The sequence below is a fragment of the Mus pahari genome, chromosome 10 (genome assembly GCF_900095145.1).
Source record: "Mus pahari chromosome 10, PAHARI_EIJ_v1.1, whole genome shotgun sequence".
NCBI classification, from domain to species: Eukaryota; Metazoa; Chordata; class Mammalia; order Rodentia; family Muridae; genus Mus; species Mus pahari.
The window spans coordinates 39,365,115-39,391,369 of NC_034599.1; the positions used below are offsets into that span (position 1 = coordinate 39,365,115).

The 26,255-nt window shown below is 50.7% G+C and overlaps 2 protein-coding genes across 3 annotated transcripts in view; both read right to left on the reverse strand.

Annotated features, from left to right (window-relative positions):
- The window catches only part of Nlrx1 (NLR family member X1), a 15,871-nt gene extending 5,947 nt beyond the window's left edge, over positions 1-9,924 (reverse strand). Inside the window, exons 1-6 of one of the 2 annotated variants that reach the window (XM_021207235.2) lie at positions 9,742-9,924; positions 7,556-7,672; positions 6,945-7,014; positions 6,485-6,573; positions 5,397-6,016; positions 3,699-4,520 (exon numbers count right to left, since the gene is read on the reverse strand). In XM_021207235.2, coding sequence (XP_021062894.1) covers positions 3,699-4,520; positions 5,397-6,016; positions 6,485-6,573; positions 6,945-7,014; positions 7,556-7,625 — 1,671 coding nt within the window. In that variant the 5' untranslated portion in view covers positions 7,626-7,672; positions 9,742-9,924. The remainder of the gene's footprint in view (positions 1-3,698; positions 4,521-5,396; positions 6,017-6,484; positions 6,574-6,944; positions 7,015-7,555; positions 7,673-9,741) is intronic. The other variant, XM_029543648.1, reaches the window with a different exon arrangement.
- Positions 9,925-15,062: 5,138 nt separating this feature from the next.
- The window catches only part of Abcg4 (ATP binding cassette subfamily G member 4), a 15,298-nt gene continuing 4,105 nt past the window's right edge, over positions 15,063-26,255 (reverse strand). Inside the window, exons 3-15 of the mRNA XM_021206387.2 lie at positions 23,985-24,102; positions 23,740-23,872; positions 23,577-23,627; positions 23,253-23,398; positions 21,542-21,665; positions 21,314-21,428; positions 20,984-21,126; positions 20,066-20,164; positions 19,692-19,860; positions 19,492-19,592; positions 17,046-17,204; positions 16,832-16,950; positions 15,063-16,663 (exon numbers count right to left, since the gene is read on the reverse strand). Of these exons, the coding sequence (XP_021062046.1) occupies positions 16,438-16,663; positions 16,832-16,950; positions 17,046-17,204; positions 19,492-19,592; positions 19,692-19,860; positions 20,066-20,164; positions 20,984-21,126; positions 21,314-21,428; positions 21,542-21,665; positions 23,253-23,398; positions 23,577-23,627; positions 23,740-23,872; positions 23,985-24,102 (1,703 nt within the window). The 3' untranslated portion in view covers positions 15,063-16,437. The remainder of the gene's footprint in view (positions 16,664-16,831; positions 16,951-17,045; positions 17,205-19,491; positions 19,593-19,691; positions 19,861-20,065; positions 20,165-20,983; positions 21,127-21,313; positions 21,429-21,541; positions 21,666-23,252; positions 23,399-23,576; positions 23,628-23,739; positions 23,873-23,984; positions 24,103-26,255) is intronic.

Sequence of the window (26,255 nt, forward strand, 5' to 3'; positions counted from 1 at the left end):
CCTCCTCCTCCTCCTCCTCCTCCTCCTCTTCCTTTTCCTCCCCCTGTCCTCTCTTGAGAGGAGATCTCATGTCCCAGGTATGACCTGGATTCATTATGTAGCTAAAGATGTCTGTGCGTTCCTGATCCTCCTGCCGCCACCTCCCAAGTGCTGGGGTTGCACACACACAGCAGCACACCTGGTTCCTATAGTTGCAGTCTGCTGTAGAATGGAAGCACAGAGATGAAACAACAGATGTAAGGGCTGATTCTCCGGCATCCAGCTGGAGTCCAGGCCCCATGTTATAAATATATCAACATTTCCAACATCCTCCTCATCAGAGCGACCGTGATGATGTGGCTCCTGCCGCTTCACTGTCCCCCGCGGTACACCCCCTGCCAACCTCAGTGTCCCCGTCCTAAGGCTCCACCCTGCTCCCTATGTTCCCTTCCTCCCAACTTTTCTTGCCCTCCTCACTGTGTTAAGGTTCCCCATCTTTCAGAGCCTCCATGTGTTTAGATTGTCTGCCACCCCAATTGTCCTCTTGGCTAATCCTATGAAAAATAAGTTTAAATGCTCTTCCAGAAGGTTTTCCTGACCACTCAAACCAGGGTCATCCATTTCTCTTAGAATATCGGAACTTCTCTCACAGGCATTCATTTTTCACTGCGTGGGCCTGTTGACTTTTGTATTTGGTCGGTGAAATCAGAAGTCAGGAACCTACAGAGTCATTACTTGATTTCCCCACAGACCTAACACATTGCTCAACACACAGCAGGGACTGAAATATTTGACAAAGCAATGTGTTAGTTACATCTGCAGAGGTTTGCCATGTCCCCTCTCATCCTCACAAAGAAACCAGGGTGTTTGATGGCACCTCCTCCCATCTCTGTTATTGTTCAGCTTTCAAATGTAATGCTTTTGCCTTGGATGTGATAGTACTCAACATTGATCTGGGGACAAAACCAGAAACTGTCACCTTGTGAAGATGAGTGACTAGGACCAACATGAAGGGGGCTGACGGTGTAGCTCAATGGCAAAGCATTGGCCTGGCATGTGTAGGTCCTGGGGCCCAACTCCCAACCCAAAAAGAATAGGAGGGGAAGAAGGAGGGGGAAGAGGAGAAGAGGAGGAGGAGGAGGAGGAGGAGGAGGAGGAGGAGGAGGGAGAAGAATAGGAAGGAAAAGTTAGGTTCATGAAGAACAGGTGAGATCAACCCTCTACAAGGATAATCTCCCTCTAAGAAGGCCTGAGGTACAATTTCAGGATAACTGGAGAGTCCTCAATCCCACAGGGGACCAGACTCCTCACTGATCCCACTCTCAAAGGTTGCCAGGCCTCAGCAGTGGCCATGACCTTTCTGTCTGAGGTGATATTATGAGAGGTCAAGCCACATATGTTTATTTATTTTTTGTAATTATTATTTGTGTGTGTGTGCATGTGCACACACACATGAATACACATACATATATAGAAGTCAAAGGACAACTCTGAGAAGTTGGTTCCTTACTTTAAAAAAACAAAAACAGCCGGGCGTGGTGGCGCACGCCTTTAATCCCAGCCCTTGGGAGGCAGAGGCAGGCAGATTTCTGAGTTCAAGGCCAGCCTGGTCTACAAAGTGAGTTCCAGGACAGCCAAGGCTATACAGAGAAACCAAAAAAAAAAAAAAAAAAAAAAAACCCAAAAACTTATTTTGGGGAGAAAAGTCTCGCTATGTAGCCCTGGCTGGGCTTCTCACCATGTAGAGTAGACCAGACAAGTCTGGAACTCACAGAGACCAGCCTGCCTCGGCCTCTTGAGGGTCAGGATTAAAGGTGTGAGCCATTATACTTGATCACCTCCTCCTACTTTTATATAGATTCTGAGGGTCAGACCCTCACTGACTCACTGAGACATTTTGCCAGTCCCCCTTTTTATGTTTTACAAACAAACGGCACTTACCATGTGTCAGACCCCAGGGACCCATTTGAGCTTTAAATGATGTCAATGAATAAATTCTGTTATTGCCCCATTTAATAGACATCTAGGGCAAGGATTAAGTAACTTAATTAAGGCAATAGAGCTAGTGGGTGGCAGAGCCTGGGACTTGAACTCAGGTCTCTAGGTCACTATGTTTCTGGTTTTTTTTTTTTTTTTTTCCAAGACAGGGTTTCTCTGTAAAGCCCTGGCCATCCTGGAACTCATTCTGTAGACCAGGCTGGCCTCGAACTCAGAAATCCGCCTGCCTCTGCCTCCCGTGTGCTGGGATTAAAGGCGTGTGCCACCACGCCCGGCCTCCGGCTTCTGTTCTTAATCTTTACGCTTTGTTGCCCCGAAAAGGGTGAAGAAGTTCAGCTTTAGTTCTGTAGCACTAACCAGAGTTCTTCCTTCTCAAGACCAGTTCCTGACGCCAAGGTTAACCAAGGAAGGAGACAGCTTGACAGAATCACAAACCCTGAGCTCAAATCCCAGCTGTTGCTGCTATCAGTGTGAAGATCTTAGACAAGTTCATCATGTACTCTCTATATGTGTATGCATGTTTGCAGGTGCGTGCGGGGAGGGGTGCTGTGCACATGTGTGCCAGAGATTGATGGCAGGAATCATCCTCAACCACTCTTTCATCATAATCTTTGGGGCCAGGTCCCTGAATCTGATAAAGAGCTTGCTATCCAGCTGTTCTAGGATCCTGTGTTCTAGCCTTCTGGGGAGAGGGAAACTGAGTTTTCCTGAGTTCTGGAGATCCAAACTGAAATCCTCGTGCTTGTGCCGCAAGCACTTTAGCCATTGAACCATCTCTCTGGCCCCATTTCTTTAAGGTAAAAAGGGATCTCCAGGTTGCCAGGGCTGATTTGTAAACGGAGGATGAAGCAGAACATCTGAAGCCTCTGGTGGACGTCAGCAGAGACTGGCACCCTCCATCCCTCAGGAGCATCCCTATCTGCCCTGCTCACAGCATCGCCCTCAGGCCTGCTGCCTGGTTTCTGGAGTGGACCTACACCCAGGATGGACCATCCTAAATCAATTACCTATGTCATTCATCCTCCTCGTACAGTGGAATAAATGGTATCTGCTTTATCAGCTCTGGTGATTGAGTTAGGCTGAGTCATTGTTCCTGGGCCCTGACTGCAGGCACAAGTGAGTTTCTGGGCATGTAGCTCAGTGGTAGCACAGTTGCCTATCATGTGTAAAGTCCTGGGCTCAATCTCCAACACCACAAAACGGGGTGGGGGGGGGGGCGGTTTCTGGGCCTGTGAACGAGACTGTATTGACCTCCTGTGCCTCCCAGTAGCAAAAGTTGGGAAAAAATGAAAGGAAAAAAAAAAAAAAAGAATCCTTGTTAGGAATCTTTGTGAGATTGTTTCAAAAGTCCCAGTAACCCCAACTCCCTTCTTAGCCCCCAAGCCTTCCAATGGCTTCTTTCTCCCCATTCCTTTGGCCTCAGTCCCACTAAAAGCCAAATTCCCAGAAGATTTCCATCTATGTAAGAGGCAGCCTCAACATACTGGGAGAAGAACAAGGAGTGCATACAGACTCATGTAATGGGATCTTGGGAGGAATAGCATGAGGTGTGTGTGTGTGTGTGTGTGTGTGTGTGTGTGTGTGTGTGTGTTAGGTGGTATTGGGTGTGTGTGTGTTGGGTAGCATTGGATAGTATTAGGTGTGTGTATGTTTGGGAGATGTGTGTGCCTTCTGATGTGTGTGTATGGGGCAGGGAAGGTGTGGAGGACAGGAATCATTACCTTGAGCAAGTTGAAGAGCAGAGGCAGAATCCGCAGGGGCAACAGCTTGGCCACAATGCCCAATACCAGGCTGACATCTTCCCCAACACGGCCCACAAATTCAACCACTTCTTTGCCCACCCGCTGCAGGGCCGTCTTGCGCAAACCAAGCACGATGTAGAGGGCAGCCAGATACTCCTGCATGGCGGGCACGGTGAACACGAAGGTACCCAGGTGCCCTGGTTCCACACACGGGGCCAGGAAAAACCTCAGGGCATCCCGGCGGAAGGTCTGGAGCAGTTGAAACTCTTCCTCTGTCTTGATGCCAGCTTCCAGGCAACCACGGACATCCTCTTCAGAGAAGTAGGTCTTTCGGGATGACACGCCCTCATAGGCCAACTTGCCCATAGTCCGGGCTGCATAGGACATCAGGGATAGATTGGACGTGCGGGTGCTGTCCAGTGTTTCCCCACTGAAGTTCAGACGCAGAAAGCTGGTATAGATGCTTGTGAGGGTCTGACCAGCGGGTGTGGGAGCATGCAGGAAGTGCAAAGTTGCGCAGACAAGCCAGCAATAGGAAGGCAGAAAGCAGGCTGCAGCAATCTGGTGGTGCCCCTCCAGGTTCCGGGAGAGCATTTGAATCAGGTTGTCCCACTGAGCTGGTGTGACTGAGGCACTGGTACCCCCGGCCCCGTACCCACAATCAGGCTGGTTAAGGCGGAGCTGGAAATAGAGCTTCTGCAGGTTGGTATCAGAGAAGCCACAGATCTCACCATAGCGGCCCACGTACTTGCTAGGGATCCGGCCAATGGCGGAGGGCCGGGTGGTTACCAGAATGCTGGCCTGGGAAGGATATGGTTAAAGGTTAAGAAACATCTGTGTTTCTTTTTTTTTTTTTTTTTTTTAAGATTTATTTATTTATTATATGTAAGTACACTGTAGCTGTCCTCAGACACTCCAGAAGAGGGCGCCAGATCTCGTTACGGATGGTTGTCAGCCATCATGTGGTTGCTGGGATTTGAACTCAGGACCTTCGGAAGAACAGTTGGGTGCTCTTACCTGCTGAGCCATCTCACCAGCCCACATCTGTGTTTCAAGAAACCTGAGTGTCTCAAGCCCCTAAAGACGGAGGGTCCAAGGATGAAGAGGACCATAGTTATGACCATTATAACTAACAATGCGGGGCATGGTGGCACACGCCTCTAATCCCAGCACTTGAGGAGCAGAGTCAGGTAGATCTCTGTGAGCTCCAGGCCAGCCAGTTACACAGTGAGAGCCTGTCCAAAAAACTTCTATCAATGACTGATTATCTACTATGGCCCAGGACACTGATCTACGCACTTTATATATGGTATCTTGCTTAACCTGTATAGAATAAAGACAGAAAAACACACAAGTTTGGAGAGGAGAAAAGGGCCAAGATGAACAAACCCAGGCACTGCTGTCCTACACAATGACCAGGTAGGGCAAGAATGTAAAATTCCACCGGGCATGGTGGCGCACACCTTTAATCCCAGCACTTGGGAGGCAGAGGTAGGCGGATTTCTGAGTCCGAGGCCAGCCTGGTCTACAAAGTGAGTTCCAGCTCAGCCAGGGCTATACAGAGAAACCCTGTCTCAAAAAAAAAAAAAAAAAAAAAAACCCAAAAAAAGAATGTAAAATTCCCCATGGAGCAGGTTAAGGGACAGCAGTAACAGGACATGGCAAGGGGCAACCCACCTCGGGAAGCATGTATTTGCGCAGCAGGTTGACCATGATGGCAGCTGGTGGCCCAGGTTCCTCCGGGTCACTGCAAAGCCCTGTGCCTGCCAACCGGAAGTCAAGGTTGAGGCGCTCCAAGCCATGGAGCACAAAGAGCAGGCGGGATCCCGCAGCAGCCATCAGGGGCAACACCTCCTTCAGGGCTGTGTAACGCTGGGTCACAAGTTGGCACAAGGAAGCTGGGGTGGAGCCCAGGGATGACAAGTCCTCACAGGAGAAGGGGATGAGCAGCTCAAAGGCAGGCAGTCTCCCATAACACCAGTCTAAGACCATCTTGCGTACCAACGTGCTCTTGCCAGTACCCACGGTCCCATACAACACCACTGTCTGCACGCGGCGCCCACAGGCATCCGGGTCAAAGAGCTGAGACAGGGCCAGTGGGGGGAGCCCTGCCTGGGTTTGCTGATGCCCCGTGGCCAGCTCCGTGGACGGGCGAAGCAGCTCATCTGGGGTGCTCTCGCGGATCACGGGGTCAACATGAACCGTGTCTAGAGCAAAGGTTGGTCCAAACTGGCGCTCCTCTCTGGGCAGTCGGCTAAACCACTCAGTGAGGTTCTGGCGATGCCTTTGGATAGCTTCTGGATGAGAAAGCAAAGGACACTGGTCAAGGTAAAGGACTAGAGGTGCCGGCTCTTCGGGCTAGCCGGGGTGGCTAGAGGCCAGGGTACGGAGTCAACACAGAGAACTCAGAGATGCAAGGACCCGTTGTGGTGTGAGCACATAGAACTAACTTCATTAACCAGTAGATTACTCAGGAGGTTTAGAGCCCTATGACAGAAAATATGGAGTCTTTGAACAAATTATGCTGGGCCTGGGCTGACTGGCTTCCTGACACCTGGCTACTGGACCCAAAGTTGTCTCAAGGTAGGGAGAGAATGTCCCTGACAGTGCTTTGTACAGGGTCCCCGTGCACAGTGTGATTGAAGCTCAGATGACAGGAGGGAGGGGGGTTGGGAGGGAGAGGCCACCAGTAGATGACAGTGGTGGATCCTCTGTGCCCGTCCTCATCCTCCTAGGCTCCTCTTCCTTCCACACCCCTCCTTTACCCGTGGCAGAGATGCTCCTGAACAGCTGCCCATGCCTCCCCGGTGGGGGAGCACTGTCTGCGGAGTTTCCATGGTGACGGATAAAGGCCCTGAGAGCAAAGACAAGGGATGGTCTGAGGTTCAGAACTGGGGTGAACCCTGGCATGGGCTCAGTCCAGTCCAGTCTGCTCTTTCTAAGATGAAGCCTGGACACTAGCTCTTCCCAAGGACTGAGACCTGGCCCCTCCTACCCTAATTGCTGCTGCCTGCAGGAGACTCAGACTGACCTCTGCCAGATCGATCCAGTTCCCCATTATTATGTACCTACATGCTCTAAACTAACTTCCTCTAGATCCTTGGAAGTAGCCCTGTACCCTTCCCACCTCCAGGACCCAACCCTCCCTCCCAGGAGATCCTGACCACTCCCACCTCCTGAGCTATGCCTAGCTGTGTCCTGAAGCACGACACACCCTGGTCTCACCTAGGGGGCCTCAGGGGATACACCCCTTTAAAGGGCCAGCTCCCTTGGATCCGGAAGGAGCTATGCTCATCTGCAGAGAGAAATGAGAGGCAGCATCTGCAGACCCATCCACATACCCCTCCGGTGCACACCCCGACATTGACATCAACTTCCCCTCTTATTTGCTCTTATGGTAGCATGTGCTATTCCTAAATAGCAATTATTACATAATCTTCTATTTAGTCATATGATTATTTGATTATCATCCATTTCCCCCTTCATGAGAGCAGGACTCACATCTGGTTCTGTTCACAATTATATACCCAAAACCTAACCCACAGTCTGGTGCAGAGCCAACATGCAGCTAATGTCTTGGATTAAAAAAAAAAAAAAAAAAAAAAATGAGATTGAAACAGCTAGAAGAGGGCCAGCTCTGCTCCCCTTGTCTAAGATAGGGGGAAAAAGAGGCTCTGGGCTGAAAGGTGACATGCCAAAGGACGCCAGCTATATTACCACACAGCTGGAACTGGTGCACCTGCTGTGTTTGGATCCCTGCTGTTTTGGAAGCATCTGGACCCTGAAGCAGAAGGGGGGGGGGCGGCTCAAAACAGAAACCTCAGCTTCCTGCTTACCTGGTAGCTGGAGTGTTCTTCCCAGGCCAGAGCCCCAAGAGGTCCTGGGCAAACTGCAGCCCCACCTCATCCTAGGAAACTGGAGCCTGGAACACTTAGATCCACTTTCCTGTTGCCCTGCAAAAAGAAAAGTGTGAGTGGGGTTGGCAAATGGTTCAAGGGGTAAATACTGCTACTAAGCCTGAGGACCCACATTCAACCCCAGGAACCTACAGGATAGAACCGCTCCCCAAAGTTTCCTTTTGGCTTTGCACACAGCCAAACCCCATAAGTCCCCATAAACCTTTGCACCCACCCTAAACAAATAAACGTATAAAAGAAAAACGTAAGAAGAAACAAAACAGCGATAACGTAAATTTTTTAAAAAAGCAGTACTGTGAATGTACGGCCATCAAACCTCCCACATCACACACACACATTCATACACACATGTGCATACACACACAGACACACACACATACACACATGGCATGTGCACACACACACAGAGACAGGCATATGCACTGATAGACACACACATGCACATACACATGCGCACACACACAAATATACACACATACATACACACATACATACACACATACACACAAATATACACACATACAAACACACACACATCTCACACACACATTCACACCTCTCTCTCTCTCTCTCTCTCTCTCTCTCTCTCTCTCTCTCTCTCCAACCCTTACCCCTTCCTCATATGTATAAAAGGAGCCTTTGAAGCCTTGCCCTGGCTTCTATCTCTCCTCAGCAAGGATAATCCTAACCTGAGTGATTCCGTTTCATCTCCTCCCAGCTCCTGCCTGGCACTGAAGTTTCACAACTGCCTCTGCCCTGAGTTCCAGCCCAATCATCTGCTTTTAGGTTTTATTTTTTGCTTGACTAGCAAGCTCACATAGGAGCCCTGTGCTCACTCGCAGGCCTTTTCTGAGCCTGGGTTGTTCCCCCCCCCACACACACACACACTCATCCTTATTCATTTCCTTCTGCCTTTGTGCCACAGCTGAGTTTTAATGGTTGTATCACTTTATCATCTCTCTGACTTTTATGTAAGCTGCCTGTAAGGCTGGCATAAATAATAAATGGATGTGTGAATGAACTTCCTGCTGCCTCTGCCTCACACTTCAGCCATGCCAACCTGGCCTCGTCAGCCCCCCTCCTCTGTTTACTTTGTGGCAGAGCTCCCCCAAGCCCTGGATGCCTTCCCCCACAGGCAGCGGTGGCAGTCTTACACATCTCTCCCCACTGCTTTTAGCCAGCCTCTTCATTTCATCATTTCAGAACCGAGAGATCCTTCCAGACCTTACAAAACCCCATTTCCTCAAGTCCTCTGTGCCTCCACTGTTGGCCTATTCTACTCCCTCATCCCCTGCAGAAATCGGCTTCCTAACCGCCTAAGCTACTTGACAGCTACGAAACCCAGGCCCACAAAAGCTATTTTTCCAGGTTTGCCCCCAGCCCATGCTTCATCCTCCAGGACTATTGGATTCTTGCTCTCACCTTCCTAACTCAGTCCCTATACTTTGGTTAGCATTTCCTTTATCATAATCCCAGACACTCTTTGAAGATACTGCTCAAGGTAGTCTTTCCCAAGGAGTTTATTCTGCCCCCCCCCCCCCAGCTCTTTGCGTGCATGTGCGGCTAGGCTGGCGTGGCCTCCCTCACTGACGCCAAGGCAGAAGGGAAGCAAACTTGGGAAAAGGCTGCCTTGAGCAACCTGCTTTAGCACAGCTAGCCAGAGCAGGGGGTGACAGAGGTCTTGTGTGGGCTGGAAACAGGAGACCTGGGGGCTGGAGAAAGGTCCTGAAAACCTGGCAAATCCCAGGATTGACATCAATCAGCCCCAGGTCCACTGAGTCAAGATAAGACCCCCAGGGTCGAGGATAATTCTCTAATCGATCAGTTGTCATGGCACTAATCAAAAGAAGGAATGCAACAAGAAGTTGCGGAGCTCCTCCACCAAACTGGGTCCCAAATAGCTTTCCCACTTCCACTTGGCTTGGGGGCGGGGGAGGGGGCAAAGTGAAGCTGCCAGTAGCCCCGTATTCACGCCCAAGCTCCGGCAGAACCCCCAGTGCCACTTGCCCGCTCCCGCGACCCAGCTGCCCGGCTCTTGCTTCCGGGGCTCAGCGCAGCGGTCCAGCCGGGGGCCGGAGGAGCGATCGACCCAGTTAGGTCTTTACCCAGACTGCCTAGGCCCTGGTGCCGGTCGCCGTGGCCCGGAGAGAAGGAGGCCCGCGTCTCCTGCTGGCTCCCAGCTTCCCCGGCTCTCGGCACGGCGTGTCTAGGCCGCCTTCGCCCGCCAGCTAGCGCGCAGCCCGGCCCACTCTGGCACCCCGCCCGGCCTGGACACTGGGGCGCACTGAGCAAAGACCTGCAGAAGGGGGGTTGGGGGAGGGGGGAGCTGGCCCGGGACGGAGACTCGGGCCCCACCCGGTCCTCCCAGGGCCCAGGTTCCCGTACTGCCCCCTACAGGTTCCCAAGCGTCAGGCCCAGCCGATGACCTCATATCCACCTCCAAGTCTAGACTTGATAAAGCCCATTTTACAGATGAAGGAAGACACGGAAGCGTAAATGACTCGCGCGCAGGTCGTCACAGTTGGAAGTAGATGAGTCAGAACCAAAGCTCCTATCTAGGCCTTCCTTACACTTAGATACGCATCCCCAGGGCATCCTGACCTCCCTTCCTGCTCACAAACGTAGCTTACTGCCAGGCAGAAGACAGCTCTTCTTGGATCCTCCCCTTCTGTGTCATTCAGTCCCAAGACTCTAGAGAGGAGCCTCTGACCACTTTGGCCAGGAAGGAAGAATGGGTACCGATAGATACTTCCTTCTCCAACCTGTTCTTCCTGTCTGACATCCCGGCATGGTTTAGCCTTGGCACTTCCGTTTTCTAAAAACCCAACCCTCATCCCTTCCATTCAAGGCACACCCAAGGTTCTCGTAACCTTCAACCAAGGAACGCCTCCACATGCAAACCCGGGTGTGCAATGTGCAGAGAACAGACATGAAATAGAGAACTCAAAGAGAGAGGCTCCTCAGGGCCGGCTGGGAAGAGGCGTTTGTGGTCTACCCTCGGTAGGAACAGAAGGCCAGTGGTGATAATTTTATCTAGGCGATTGTCTATTTATTCCATGTGTGGTTTTAGACCAGTACTGAACACTCACTCTGGGCTGCCAAGCAGAGCAAGTCATGCAGGGACCCACCATGCTTGACAATGAATTTCTTGAGAAGCCGAGGCAAACTATTAGGAAAATTACTACCTGTCTCTAGCAGAGACCCTGACATTTGAACTGGCTGTTAAAAATTCAGAAGGGCCTTTAATCCCAGAACTTGGGAGGCAGAGGCAGGTGGATTTTTGAGTTTGAGGCCAACCTGGTTTACAGAGTGAGTTCCAGGACAGCCAAGGCTACACAGAGAAACCTTGTTCCCCCCCCCCCCCAAAAAAAAGTCAGAAGGGAAAAAAGTCACTGGGCAGCATGGAAAGGGGCATATTTGCATTTTAAAAGATGTTCTTCTAAGACTGGAGAGATGGCTTGGCGGTTAGGAGCACTGGATGCTCTTCCAGAGGACCTGGGTTCCATTCCCAGCATCTACATAGCAGCTCACAACCAGCTGTAACTCCATTCTCGGAGGATCTGATGCCCTCTTCTGGCCTCTTCAGGCACTGCATGTATATTGTGCACAGATAAAAATGCAAGCAAAATACCAGTACACATATTTTTTTAAATATTAAAAATAAAAGAGTCTGAGTGGGAGTAGCACATGCCTTTAATTTCAGTACAAGAAGGCAGAGGCAGGTGGATCTCTGAGTTCAAGGCCATCCTGGTCTACAGAGCGAGTTTCAGGATAGCTACAGATACACAGAGAAACCCTGTCCTGAAAAGAAAAAAAAAAAAAAGATGGACGGACGGATGGATGGATGGATAAATAAATAAATAAATAAATAAAGTTCTTCCAGAGATTGAATAATATGAGCATCTCCATGGATATAGTCTCAGGGGTGACATTTAGGGTCCAGTAGTTTCTCTCCACTTACCTTGCCGTGGGAAGTCAACTGTCACCTGGCTACAATTATTGTTTATTGCTCACAGCAAAACCATTCCCTTCCCCCTATGAGTATGACAACTGTGTGGGTTATTATATTAACATATAATTTAACTGGCCTCTGCAGACAGGAGGACTGTGAGTCATGCTGTGGGCATGTCCTCTATTGTCTGGCCTCAGTGTGAGCCACCAGGTGCTCTGAGAGCCATGGCACAGAGATCCGTCTCTATCAACTCTGCCTGCCAGCACTTTGCAAGAGCCCTGACACAGAGGCATGCTGTGAACACAATCTCTGAGGCCTACCTAGTAGGTGGCCATGAGGGAGGGAGGGAGGGAGAGAGAGAGAGAGAGAGAGAGAGAGAGAGAGAGGAGAGAGAATATTTCCAGACATAGCTGGATGTGCAGGTTGCTACAACTCGGGGGAGGCAGCAAAGTCATGGCAAGAGCAGTGTCTGGAAAGCTCGCCTGTCGCCCTCTGCCCACCTCAGGTTCCTTCGCTGTAAATGGAGATGGTGGTAGCACTGCTCTTAGCCCCATCTTGGGGCTGCTGTGGGAATCCAAAGCTCTCTGTGAGTCTGTGAACTGTTGCCCAGGTATCCTCTGTGCCTGAAGTTGATTCCTGGCTTCAAAGAGGCCCTCTCTAGTCTCCGTGGGACTTCCAATCAGAGGTGTTTGGTTACTTCAGGCCTACTTCATTTGGAGCTTAGAGTGTAGCTCAGCGTCGAGCGTGTTTGGTATGGGTTGAAGAAAGGTTTGCCTTTTCAAAGAGAACCAGCCAAAGGACTTGGAGGTCAGAGCCTGTAATCCCAGCTATTTAGGAGGTTGAAGACAGAGAGTTGTAAATTCAAGGCTTACCTAGGTTACAGAGGGAGCTCAAAGGCAACCCAGGCAATGACAGCCAACTTGTCTAAAAGTGCAAAACAGCTTTAAAAGGCCTGGGGATGGGCAGGGTCTTAGGTTCAACCTGCAGTCAAATGCTCATTCCTGTAATCCCAGAACTTAAAGGATTGCTTTGAATTCAAGGAAACCCTGGGCTACGTGGTCAGGAAGGAGCCTGGAGATGCAGCCCAGATGCTACAGTGCTTGCCTTCTGTACATGCAGCCCTGAGTTTAATTTGCAATTCAGTGCACAAACCAGACATACCTGCCTGAAAGTGTGGTGTCTGGTAGGTAGGTACATGAGAACCAAATGCTAGGGCAGCTCTGCGGTGACATAGTAAGTTCAAGGCCAGCCTGCACCGTATGAGAACCTGTATAGGAGGAAATAAATAAGCTCCCCCCCCCAATAAATAAATAAATAATAAAAACTAATATTAGAGAAAATAAAAGGAGGAAATAAATAAGTTCCCCCAATAAATAAATAAATAATAAAAACTAATATTAGAGAAAATAAAAGGAGGAAATAAATAAGTTCCCCCAATAAATAAATAAATAATAAAAACTAATATTAGAGAAAATAAAAGCATCTGTGTGTGGTGACCCTTAATCCTAACACTCAGGAGGCCGAGGTAGGCAGGTCCTGGAGTTTGAGGCCCACAATGAGCTTCAGGCCAGCCAAGTTTACAGAGTGAGGCCCTGATGTCATCAAGAAACAAGTAAAAAAAAAAAAAAGAAAAGAAAAGAAAGAAAGAAAGAAAGAAAGAAAAGAAAAGAAAAGAAAAGAAAAGAAAAGAAAAGAAAAGAAAAGAAAAGAAAAGAAAAGAAAAGGAAGGTAGGGAGGAAAACTAGCTGATGGAGAGACCTTTAACTTTTGATGAGCCTTTATCAGCATCACTCAAGGAAGAAGCTCCCTAAATGCCCCCTCAAACAACCTAGGACTCAGATTCTCCCAACTTCTCCCCCTCACTCCAAGTTTTTGTAAGAAATGAAGTTAGTCTGTCTATAGTCAAGTACCCAGCCAATCTAGACCCTAGTCCAGACCAGAATGCTTCCTCTACCTGGGGCACAACTGTGGCGTCCCAGACAGCTGACAGGTTTCAGTAGGTTCTTTCAATTTCCCAACCCAGGAGAGAAAGGATGAGACAATAGAGAGCTTATTGGGCCATCTGCCACCAGGGCTCAAGCCCCTTCTCAGCCCCTCAGAACCCTTGCCCACGTCAAGCCTCTAATGTGTTGTGCTGATTACTGACCGCTCAGCCCTGGTATAGGTGGCCAAGTAGAAAAAAAAAAAAAGAAAAGAAAAGGAAAAGAGAAAATTAGGGGTCTGGAGAGGTGGCTCAGCCGTTAAGAGCACTGACTGCTCTTCCAGAGGTCCTGGGTTTAATTCCCAGCAACCGCATAGTGGCTCACAACCATCTGTAATGGGGATCCGATGCCCTCTTCTGGTGTGTCTGAAGACAGTGACAGTGTACTCACATACATGAAATAAATAAATAAATCTTTTTTAAAAAAAGAGAGAGAGAAAAAAAAAATTAGAGTAAGCCCAGTCAGGTGCCTGCCACTCCCATCCTGGAGGCAGGTAAGGCTCTAAGGCAGTGCTTCTCAACCTATGGGTCAGACCCCAACGGGAGTCAAGTATCAGATATCCTGCATGTCAGATATTTACATTACGATTCACAACAGTAGCAAAATTACAGTTATGAGGCAGCAATGAAATAATTTTATGGGGGGGTCACCACAACGTGAGGAACTGTATTAAAGGGTCGCAGCATTAGGAAGGCTAAGAACCACTGCTCTAGAGACTTTTCTGTTTCCCATTGCCCTTTCTGAAAACCACTGACTGGCCCTCTTCCTCCCCCCCCCCCAGGCACTATCAGGGCTCCATGAACCCCGGACAGAGTCATGCACCACTATGGTAATATACCTATGCATCCGACATAAGTGTTCACGCACAGCTTGCAGACCCAGCCATGACCAAGTGCCCTGAGCAGGGCTGAGAGAAGGGAGTCTGGTAGCAGAAGATTTGGTCTCCATGTACTTCTCACCCTGCCCACCTTTAGGCAGGGTCTCTCTCTGTTACCCAGGCTTGCCTCAATCCCTAGGTTACGAAGGGTGACATTGAGCTTCCCATCCTCCTGTGCCCACCTCCCTAGTTCTGGGATAACATGTGCATGCATGCCTCTCCATCTGGATTTTACAGCGCTGGAGACTAAACCTGGTCTTCATGCATGCCAAGCAAGCACGCAGCCACCCGAGCTACTCGCCCAGCACTCAAGGCTCCATTTCCACTATTTAAGGGCCAACGTCACCATTCTCTCATCTGAAAAATGGGGATGGCGACAAAGGACAGTGTGGGTTGACACTGAAGTTTTGATCAGGCAAATATTTCATAGGATACACATTCATGAATTTGATATATGCCTAAGGCCTAACATCCCTGCCACAAGATTCCCCAGAGCTGGCAGACATCTTGCCAAGTGCTTTGAAGACCTCCTCCTGTAGCTTATGATAGCAGATGGCAGATCCACATTCACGCCCTGCATACTGTATAAATATAGGTTTTATTAATAATGGGTGAAATCCCACAAATACGACTGGTCTCTGTGTAATGAGAACCTGGGGCAGATACAGAGGAGTGAGCACAGGGACTGGGGAAAGAGTCCTGGAGGAGGAGAAACCAGATATAGGATGATCCTGGACCCACCAAGAAGATAGACAGGTGTGTCTGCCACCTGGCACCCAGGCCCCGCCGCTCTGATGTCCAGGAACCAGCTGCTGACCAGAAGATGTATACATGTGAACAGAAGTTTGAGTGAGCAGCAGGCAGCTGGAGAAGGGGCAGGTGAGCGAGTGTCAGCTTGGGGCACAAAAGGAGGGCCATGGGGGAGCAGTGGCCGAGGCCAGCTATGCCCGTTCTTGTGCTTGTTGGGTTCTGACCTCTGGAAGGCCAGTGCCACCCCGGGCTCAAGAGGGAGGGAAGACTGGGAGATAGACACCTGCCGAGCCTGGAGTCACACTGGGTCACACCAGTCTCATTCTTAGCCTCCAAAGTGGGATTCTGCAGGAGGATGTTGGGAATGCTCCCTGCCACGGCCACTCTTCCTCTGAGCCACAAGGGATGGCGCCTGCGTAGGGCTGAGATTGCCTGGTGGCCTTTGTGTGCCTGTGATGTGATTCTGGAGAGGAAAGGAGCCTGTGGGACTGAGCCTCAGGGACAGCAAGGAGGGAGGATGGGGCTTCCCCGCCTCACCCCCCAGAATAAAGTGCATTCTCCAGTTCCTGTGGCAGATGGGAGAGTGACACAGACATTATTGCAGAGGTGCTATTGAGATCTACCCTGACCGAAGGCTTAGGGAAAGGGCAGGGATACCCCATGCTCTCTCCAATCTCCAGGATTGGGAGTGGTGGCCCAGACAGAAAGCCCGGCTTCTGTCCCAACAGATAGTCCAAATTAGCCAAAGTGGGTGTGGGGGGAGGAGAGGGAAGGAGGAGGAAGCTTCCAGAGTCCCTCCTTGCTCCATTCAATGTCCATGATGGGACTCCCTGGGGACCCCACCAGGGCCCAGCCCTGGGACTCCAACCTGATAGCAGTTTACCAACACGAGTGTGGTGGGGACCCCAGAGGGAGTCAATCTGATCACTTGTAAGTCAAGGCCTAGAGGACATGGGGCTCCCAGGCAAACAACAGAGGAGGGTGCTTTCGGCAGAGGGGGGCAGCAGCCCCCCAGCAGTCTTGCATGCAGGTGTTGGAGACAGTAGGGAGGAAGCTGCCAACTGCAGCAACCTCCAGGGCCGAGGCTGGGAGACACAACCCACAGCCAGCCATCCTGAGAAGCAGCCGAGGGAGAGGAGGGCAGCTGCACCAGCAACCAACGCCCAAGTCTACAAGTTTAAAACAGCCCCAAAGGGCTGGAACTGGGGGCTTCCTGCCCAGAAGAGGTAGGAGCCAGGCTCTATCTCTCAGACTTGACCCGGTACCGGAGCACAAGGTATGCCAGCAGTCGCAGAGCAAGGAAGAAAATGCCCAGGACCAGGAAGTCCATGTAGAGTTTGGCTTCCTCCACATCCAGCTCACGCAAAATGATTTGTGGGTCCCGGAATGGGCACTGTTCATCTAAGCAGGTCAGGTGTCCTCGTTCCATACCATAGATGGTCAGGATCAGACCCTCAAAGCCATACCTAGATAAATAAACAGGAACGACAGAGTGATCCACGGGGCACCGGATCCCTGTCCCTCCACCAATCACCAGAGCCCAGCCAGGTTACAAGGGGCAGGGGCAGACATTAGACATGGCACAGCCCCTTGAGAGCTGGGAGGACTGTCTGTGGGGAGGGAACCACACCCACCTGACATAGGAGAGGTAGGAGCTCCATTGCAGGTAAGTGGGGATGGTCTTGAAACTGACGAAGAAGCCGGAGAACAAGAGGACAGGGATGGCGGTCACTGGGCCCACAAAGGTGGCCACCTGAAGAAGAGGGGAACAGAGCTTGGCTGTCACCCACCCCATGGCAGCTCTTGATGCCTCCCACAAGACCCCCAGCTGGGTGCCAACTTTCCCACCTGCAAGGAGGTAGAGGCAGCGCCAATCAAGAGTCCCAAAGACTGGGCAACTAAGGCGGTGGCTATGGCCAAGGCTGAGAAGAGAAGGAAGCGGCTGGTCTCGGCTGGCTGGCCTGTCATCCAGTATACGATGCTGCAGTACACTACTGGGCATACCACCTGGGGAGCAGCCACAGAGCCTGTTAGGGACCTTCAAGTCAAGGGCAGATGACCTTGGTCATACTTTCCTGGGACATGAGTGTTCCCAGGGCTCCTCAGCCCTCTATAGTCTCCGCTCTTGCTCATGCTGCCTTGTAGACGGGCACGCGTCCCCTTCCTCCCTGATTACATCCTGCATAGCTTTGTTCTGGTGGTCTGACAGGTTCAGGCGTGGTGTATACATCTCTGAGTATACACAGTCCTTCTCATCATTCCAGGGTAGTGTTTGTCTGTGTCGGTGTGTGTTTAGTATGTCTCTGTGTGAGGGGTAAGTGTGTGTGTGTGTGTGTGTGTGTGTGTGTGTGTGTGTGTCCTTTGGAAGAGCAGCAAGCACTTTTAATCTTTTATAGATGAGCAAAGGCTCCTTACGTTATTAAAGAATTAACTCTCCCTAGGAGAGAGCTCTGTTTCCCCTTGAGGCTGCCACCTCTTGGACACAAAGAAGCAGACACGTGGGCTGGGCAAATCTAGAGCTCTAAAGCATGCCATGGAGACTCTAATTACTAAGGCTACAGTATGTCTGTATTTTTTGCTAAATAAGCATATCTTTGATGGTCTTATACAAAAATAAAATGAAAGGTTTATTTATTTATTTATGTTTTTTGTTTGTTTGTTTTTGTTTTTGTTTTCGAGACAGGGTTTCTCTGTATGGCCCTGGCTGTCCTGGAACTCACTCTGTAGACCAGGCTGGCCTCAAACTCAGAAATCTGCCTGCCTCTGCCTCCCAAGTGCTGGGATTAAAGGCGTGCACCACCACCGCCCGGCAAATGAAAGATTTATTAATTTGCTTCATTTTGCTTGCTAACCCTTAACATCAATTTTACACCTTAAATAGAAGTTATAATTTCTGTCAAGTGGTACTTCCTTAGCCCTTGAGAGGCTGAGGCAGGGGGATTGCTGCAAGTTCAAGGTCAGCCTGATCTAGATAGCCAGTTCCAATACAGTCCTGGCTTACAGACAGAGGCCCTGTTTCAGAAATAACCTAAATAAATTAGAGACAGAGAGAGAGAGAGAGAGAGAGAGAGAGAGAGAGAGAGAGAGAGAGAGAACTAACTTGGCTCTCCAGCTACAGTGGTACAGAACACAATGTGTAGGCTCACAACTCCCAGACAGAGACATCCTGAGGCCAAGGTGTTGCTTGCATCTCTCTCTCTAAGCTCTGTACACAGCACAGAGCAGCATCCACCTTCCCCTTTTGCTGTGGTGTGTTTGTTTGTTTGAGCCAGGTATCTCTCATAGCCCATTCTGGTCTCAAACTCTGTATGTAGCCATGGGTGACTTTGAATCTCTAACCATCACACTTCACCTACCAAGGGCTGGGATTATTGGTGTGCCTGGCCATACCTAGATAAAGGAACACTTTTCTGTGATTTGCACAAAGGGTTATTGGTGGCCCTGAAGCTTCCAGCGAGGTGGCAATGTGCTGAACAACTGCCAGCTGGTGTCTCTAGGACATGATCTCTTCTAAAAACTTTATAGGGAGCCAGCAGGTTGGCTCAGCAGGAAAAGGCGCTTGCGCTCCAAGTCTGCCAGTGTTCAGTCCTGAGACTTCACATGCTGGAGGGAGAGAACTGAATTCCGCATGCTGTCCTCTGATTGCCTTACATATACTCTGGCACAGATGTATACACACACACACACACACACACACACACACACACACACGAGATAAATAAATATTTAAAAATTGCCAGGTAATGGCGTTGCACATGTAACTCCCAGTACTCGGGAGGCAGAAGTAAGAAATGCTCTGTGAGTTCGAGGCCAGCCTGGTCCACATAGTGAGGACAGCCAGGGCTATGCAGAGAGACCCTGTCTCAAAGAAGTCAGAAATTAAAATTAGAAATTCAACTTTATATGCATTCACATTTAATTCTGAATGAAGCTCAACTCTGAGAAGGACATTGTTGCCATTCCATTTTCCAGGTGGGGTCATGGAAGTAAAGACAAACTGGTTACAAATAAGTAAAGCTCTAGACCCTACTGCATTCTCTGCTGCCTAGGACACAAAAACATTTGTTATTCTGTTATTATGGCCACCTCTTCATTTATTTATTTTGAGATAGCTAGTCACACTGCAGCTCTGGCTGGACTTGAATTCATGGCAGTCCTCCTGTCTCAGCACACACACCTGCAACCCTATCTCCAACATGTATTGGGATGAGGAGAGCCACCACACCTGGCTTTGGTTACAATTCCCCGTGTCTTGTGACTGTTCCCATTAGCCCACAAGTCCCATGAGACTCACCTGAAAGGGCACGTCAGCCATGGTCTTGGCCAGGTAATAGGCTTTGAGAGTGTACCAGTAGTTCAAGTGCTCCCTCATGAAGACCGCCATCTCTAAGGGAACTGAGCGCATAGGGAGGTCAGGTTCCAAGGGCTAAGCCTTGACCCCTGCCTCCTGCCCGGCACCCCTACCCTATCCACCCGCCGGGCAGATCAGCTCACAGGTGAGCACAGTTGGCATGAGGGCTGCAAACATGAGGAAGAGCATGGAAAAGAAGAGGAAGCCGGTGTTGTTGAAGACTTTGCTGGCATCATCGCCAATGTGCAGGTAGAGGAGGCCAATGAGGACGCCGATCAACACATGTGACATGAACCGCAAGTGGGTCAGGACCTATGGCCCAGGCCATCAAAAGAATAAATGTGTGTTTTAGGCCAAGGGAGTGGGAGGTGGGGTAGAGGTCACAGGGAAGGTCATGCTATAATGGGAAGTCAATCGGGACATATCCTGCAGGCATATGGAGCCATTACATGGGAGAGTAGTGCTACAGCCCAAGAGGTCAAGCCTACACCTCCTACCCCTCAGCTTGACATCTCACCGTGTCCCTGAGGATGGACAAGAAAGTCCTCCTGAAGAGGATGCAGAACTGGGTTAGGGTGCTGGTGGCAAACGTGTGGCTTTCAATAGGATCTAGTTCCTAGGGAGGAGAAAGGGGACCAGATGAGTGCACCCTAACCCATCCACTGCCCATCCAGCTCAGTAGATGGGAGAGTCCCAAGCTCTTCTCAGGACAGTGCCCAGGCCTGCAGAAGGAGGAGCCTTTGCCCCTGAGCTGCTCTGAGTTTAGGGGTGAGAACCTCAGGGAACTTGAGAGTGGGGAGAGAGTACATAAAGACACTTGGGTGACAGGAAGGAGTCAAGGACCCCTTCTGGTTCATCTGACTGGCCCCTTCTTCACTTCATTACCACTAATTCTAAGGCTATGATAGTTTGAATGGGCCACTGGATTACCCATTGATTTACAAAGATGACAATGACTGACAATGACAACAGCCAAACCCCTGGCTTTCAGGAGTGATGGCATCCCATCTAAGGAAGGGATCTGACACTAAGTAGACCCTGGTTGCCCCTATGACCATGTGATGATATGACCTAAGAGCCTATGTGATTTGGTAGCTTAGTCTTCCCACCTGTTTTGTGAAGTTAGTGTGGTCACCTCTGGGTTAGAGATGACAGCAGACCACCCTGGCCCCGATGTCAGCAACTGCACTGGCCCCATTTTCCAGATGGGCCCTGAGCAGGCTCTGAGGACAGTGCTCCAAAGATGCTCATAGCAGCTCTGGAGGAATAGGTGGGTGAGAAGTTCAAAGCCCAGGAGCTCACATGGCTGTTCTGTCCCAAGCACCAGGCTCCCCATTTAACAGTGGCAGCAATGCCTCTGGGACAGCTTTTTGGCAATGGCTTTGTCTATGGTCCCGTCTCCCCTCCCCGACTCTGCCCTCTCCACCCCACTCACCGGAGGGCAAGTGGGGCAGTGGGCAGGGACCTCATTCTTCTCAGGGCTGCTCTTCTTCTCAGCCATGGTGCAAAGGCCATTCTGCACAGCCCTGAACAGCATGGGGTTCAGGTCTCCATACTCTCCAGAGGCCACCTCAATGACTAGGGGGACACAGAGCAAAGTGCTCAGCTAGGCTTCACCCCCAATTCCCAAGGGCAGGGCAGCCCTTCTTTGATATATGGGAAGGCAGGTGACAATGAGCTCTCTGTCCCCAAGAGGGCTCAACAATCCAAACCCAATGTTTGACCCTCTTCTGTCACCCAAATCCTCCCAGGAGCCCCCACTTACTGAAGTCAGCAGGGTTGTGGTAGGTGGGACAGTGCAAGCCAAGCCCCTTCAGATAGGGAATCAGGTTGGTAACCACGCCCTTGAAGATGCACTGCCCCTGGCTCAGGATGTAGAGCTGAGGCAGAAAGGCATACATGAGGGAAACATGGCCAGTGGACTGGGGGACCCATTGGCACATGTGTCTCTCTAGCCACAAGCCAGCCTTCTTGGTGACCCAGGGATACTGACCTTGTCAAACATCTCAAAAAGCTTGGCGCTGGGCTGGTGGATGGTGCAGATGACGGTGCGGCCCCCATGGGCCAGGGACTTCATGAGGGACACCACTTGGAAACAAGAAGCGCTGTCTAGACCGCTGTCCAGAGAGAGGTCACCAGGGACCAGTGAGGTGAGAAGGCTAAGAAGGGGTGAGTGAGGCGGGGCGGCTTCTGTGAAAGGGATGGAACTAGTGGGAAGGCACCCCTCTGGCCACCCCTGACCTGGTTAGTCTTTGTCAACTTGACACAAACTTGAGTCATCTGGGAAGAGGGAACATTAATTGAGAAGATGCCTCCATCAGAGTAGTCTGTGAGGTCATTTCCTGATTAATGATTGATATGGGAGGGCATAGCCCACTGTGGGCGGTGCCACTCCCTGTTAGGTGGTCCTGAGTTGTATAAAAAGCAAACTGAAGCCGGGCGTGGTGGCGCATGGCTTTAATCCCAGCACTCAGGAGGCAGAGGCAGGCGGATTTCTGAGTTCGAAGCCAGCCTGGTCTACAGAGAGAGTTCCAGGACAGCCAGGGCTATANAAAAAAAAAAAAAAAAAAAAAAAAAAAAAAAGCAAACTGAATGAGCCTCAGAGAACAGTCAGGTAAATGGTATTTCTCCATGGACCCTGGCTCTGTTCCTGCTTGAGTTCCTGCCTTTATTTCCCTTAACTACAGATTGTGATCTGAACATGTAAGTCAAATAAACTCTTTCCTCCCTCCCAACATTGCTTTTGGCCATGGCCTTTATTACAGCCACAGAAAGCAAACAGACAAGCCCCTGAATCCTGCACACCTCCTGTGGTTCAGATGTTTGCAAGCCCAGAGCACTGCTCAGTTTAAAAACCATACGCCAAGCACCTGTTGTGTACCAGGGGCTGGGGTGGCAAGGGCTTGTGCTAGACTGGTCTAGAGAGAGACAGACAAGCCCATGGTTGACCTGAGGAGATGTGAAACGTGGGATAGCAACACAAACTGAAAAACTGGCCAGGGGTCAGCCATGCCAGGCTATAGCAAGAGGGGTGCAGACAGTCAGGGAAGGGTCCTGAGTCTAGAGAGAGCAAGAGTTACTGGTGTGGGGACAGTGGAAGGTGTCATGAGGAAGGGTATTCCACACAGAAGACATAGCAGGGGTCAAGCTGAGGGGCTTAAAACACAAGACTTCAATGGGAATAGCAGCTCTGTGTTATTAGAACATAAAATATGAAAGACCAGAGAAGAAACCACTGACTATTTTGAGGGCAAATGGGACTCATTGCATGGACTGAAGCAGGAAGAGTAGCGCTTGCCGGACTCGTCCTTTGGAAAGCCCATTCTGGCTACAGGATGGAGAAAGGTGCTTGGGGGACTGACGGCAAGGACATGAATCTTGATGATGCCCAGAGCTCAAGCATTAGGGATGGGACCGGGCAAACCCTGAGAGCTACCAAAAGAAGGGTGTGATGACAACGGCTGGGTGCGGGGGGGGGGGTGAGGAGAGTGAGATGTCAATCAGGAGGGTGGAGTGGGGCATCCAGATCGACGCCTGAATGAAAGATGCTTGGCCCTGATTAGATCAGCAAGGATGGAGTCCCCAGAAGGCTGCAAGCAGGGAAGCTGGCCTCCAGTCATGGAGCCCTTCACCAGACTCCACACCCAGCCCTGGCTTAGGGCTGAGGGAGGGGAAAACCCAGATCGGGAGAAGTGGGGAGCTACCTGGTAGGCTCATCAAAGAACATGACAGGCGGGTTGTTGACCAGTTCCAGAGCAATGGCCAGGCGCTTCCTCTGCCCTCCGGAGAGCAGGGCTGTCCTCGTGTGAGAGCAAGACATCAGTCCCAGGGCTGTCAGGATCTCTGTCACCTGCAGGCACCCCGCCCAGTCCCCCGTCAGCCTCCACAGGCAGGCCTCGTCTAGGCCACCGCCCCAGTTTCATAATAATGCTTTTCATAAAGCACTGCCCTTTAAGCCCATGTGCCCCACCCAACCTGGGGCCTCGGAAAGACCCACCCCCTGACCCCTGACCCCCTGACCCACTCACCAGTTCCTTCTTCACCTCTTGCTTCTCACTCAGCTTCAGGTTGGCAGAGACCTAAACAAGTAACAAATGGAGTAAAGCAGGCATGTGTGTCAGGCCCTGCCCAGCCCCTTCAGCTGGGGATGGTAGGGGAGCTTGATGGAGGAGAAGGCCACCCTCTCCTCACCATCATGGCCTCCAGGACTGTGAGGTGAGGCAGGAGCATGTCATCCTGCATGATGTAGCAGGACATCTTGCGGAAGGTCCTCAGATCACGTGGCCTCCCGTTAACCAGGATCTGCCCCTTCATCCCTGACTCCCTGCAAGGAGATTGGTTGGCAGTGAGCACCAGAGCCACGTTAGAACACCTTCTGCCCTCTCCTGAGAGGCCCCTCTCCTGAGTCCTTCCCCACCCTGACTCTTCATGCTCACCTGTACCCTGCCAAGATGTTCATGAACGTGGACTTGCCAGCCCCAGAGGGGCCCATGATGCCAATCAGCTCTCGGCGACAGAACTTACCAGACAGGCACTTGAGGAGGGTCTTGTAACCTGCAGCAAGGACAGGAGAGTCACTGGTGAGGGCTAACAGGTCAGAGACGTCCTTATAATTCTTAAGGATGGATCCTGGAGAGATGGCTCAGCTCAGTCAGTAAAACGCTTGCCACACAAGCACAAGGAAGAACTGTAGCTCCATCTCCGAATGCACTTAAACTGCCTAACTTAACCTGTGTACAGTGATCCCTGCTGTAGTCCTAATTTGGGAAGCTAAGATGAGGAGATTGCTCTGAGTTCCAAGCCAGTCGGGACTATAGAGTCTGAAACAAAAACAGAACAAAACAGAACAAAACAAAACAAAAGGGCAAGAGAGATGGCTTAGCAGTTAAGAACTGTCTCTACTCAGGTAGAAGATCCAAGCTCTGGTCCCGGAACCCACTCTCAGGGACTTACAACTATGGTACCTCTAGCTCCGGGGGACATGAGGACACTCTTCTGGTGTCTGCAAGAGCCACTCACTGATTAGCATCCCTCACCACACACACATTTTTAAATAAAAATGAATCTTTGACAACAGTAAAAAGGCTGAGGTTGGTGGTGCTGAAAAGGTCAAGGTACGATGATCTCAGGACCTCACTGGCCAGTCAGAGACCCTACCTCAAAGAACAAGGTGGATGGAGGGGTGGATGGAGGGATAGATGGAGGGATGGATGGAGGGGTGGATGGATGGAGGGATGGACGGACGGATAGATGGACAGATGCAAGGATGGACGGAGGGATGGATGGAGGGGTGGATGGAGGGATGTTATGCAAGGATGGACGGAGGGATGGATGGGCAGAGGGATGGGTGGAGGGGTGGATGGGCAGAGGGATGGACAGATGCAAGGATGGATGGAGGGATGGACGAATGGCTTTTGGAGAATGATATCTGGTTCCCACATGCATACATGAGCACACACACACACACAGGGTGGAGAGAGAGAGAGAGAGAGAGAGAGAGAGAGAGAGAGAGAGAGAGAGAGAAAATGAATCTTAGAGGAGGCTTAGTCATAGGTGAGCTAGCCATGGCTGAGCAGAGTTAAGTTACAGTGGGCAAGCAGTTCTTACGCAGTAGCTCCCACCCTCTTCTCCCATCCCCACTAGAAATGACCGCCACTAGTGTCAGAGTCCAGCCGGGAGGGGGAGGGTTGAGGGCTGTGGGAAAGCTGATGTCTTTCCTGAAGGCTGTAGTGAGGGCCCTGAGGTCCCAGAAGACCAAGGCACTCTTTCTCCTTATCATAGTGGCTGCTGTCACACACTCTGGGGACACTCTCTGAGCAGCCCAAGCTGGCCGCCTGTCCTATGTTCCTGCAGCACTTTTCAGATGCCAGCACATTTGGCACCCCATGTGCCTGGGCTCACGCCCCTCCCCCAGCCTCTTAGTCAGAGGACATCTTGGGGGAAGGGTCTTTGCCTTCCTCATCCTCCTTGTCTGCCTGAAATGCAATTGATGCTGGGTAAACACATTTTCTTGGAGCTTTTGCTCCATACTGGGGGGAGGGGAGAATTCCTTCTTTATGTCTCCGCTGCTCCATAAGCTTATCTCTCCAGTCCCAAACATGGCCAATAAAATTTCACCTGTCCTTCCCTCAGTGGGAAGCAGCAAGTGGGTAAAGCACACCAGCAGGGAGTCAGGCAGAGCTGGTTCAGACTCCAGATCCACATTCCCAGCTGTGTGACCTGAGGCAGGTTGCTTAACCTCTCTGAGCTCTGAAAAATAAGGATGATGGTATCTGCCTCTCAGGATTGCTGTGAAGAATCAATGAGCTAACACACGGGAAGCATATGGTTCAGTGCTTGGCACACACAGTGCATTTCACAAGGCATATTGTATTATAATTCTACTTGACCAATGCTTATCCAGAACTACTATGAATTAAGCTCTGTACCAGATGCTAGGCAAAAAATAAACTAAGGAAGGACACGGTTTCTGCATTCCAGAAAGCCACAGACTAGGTAAGAGAAATGGTCAAGAAAATGAGAATGAGCTGGGTGTGGTGGCGCACACCTTTAATCCCAGCACTTGGGAGGCAGAGGCAGGCAAATTTCTGAGTTCGAAGCCAGCCTGGTCTACAAAGTGAGTTCCAGGACAGTCAAGGCTACACAGAGAAACCCTGTCTCGAAAAACCAAAGAGAGAGAGAGAGAGAGAGAGAGAGAGAGAGAGAGA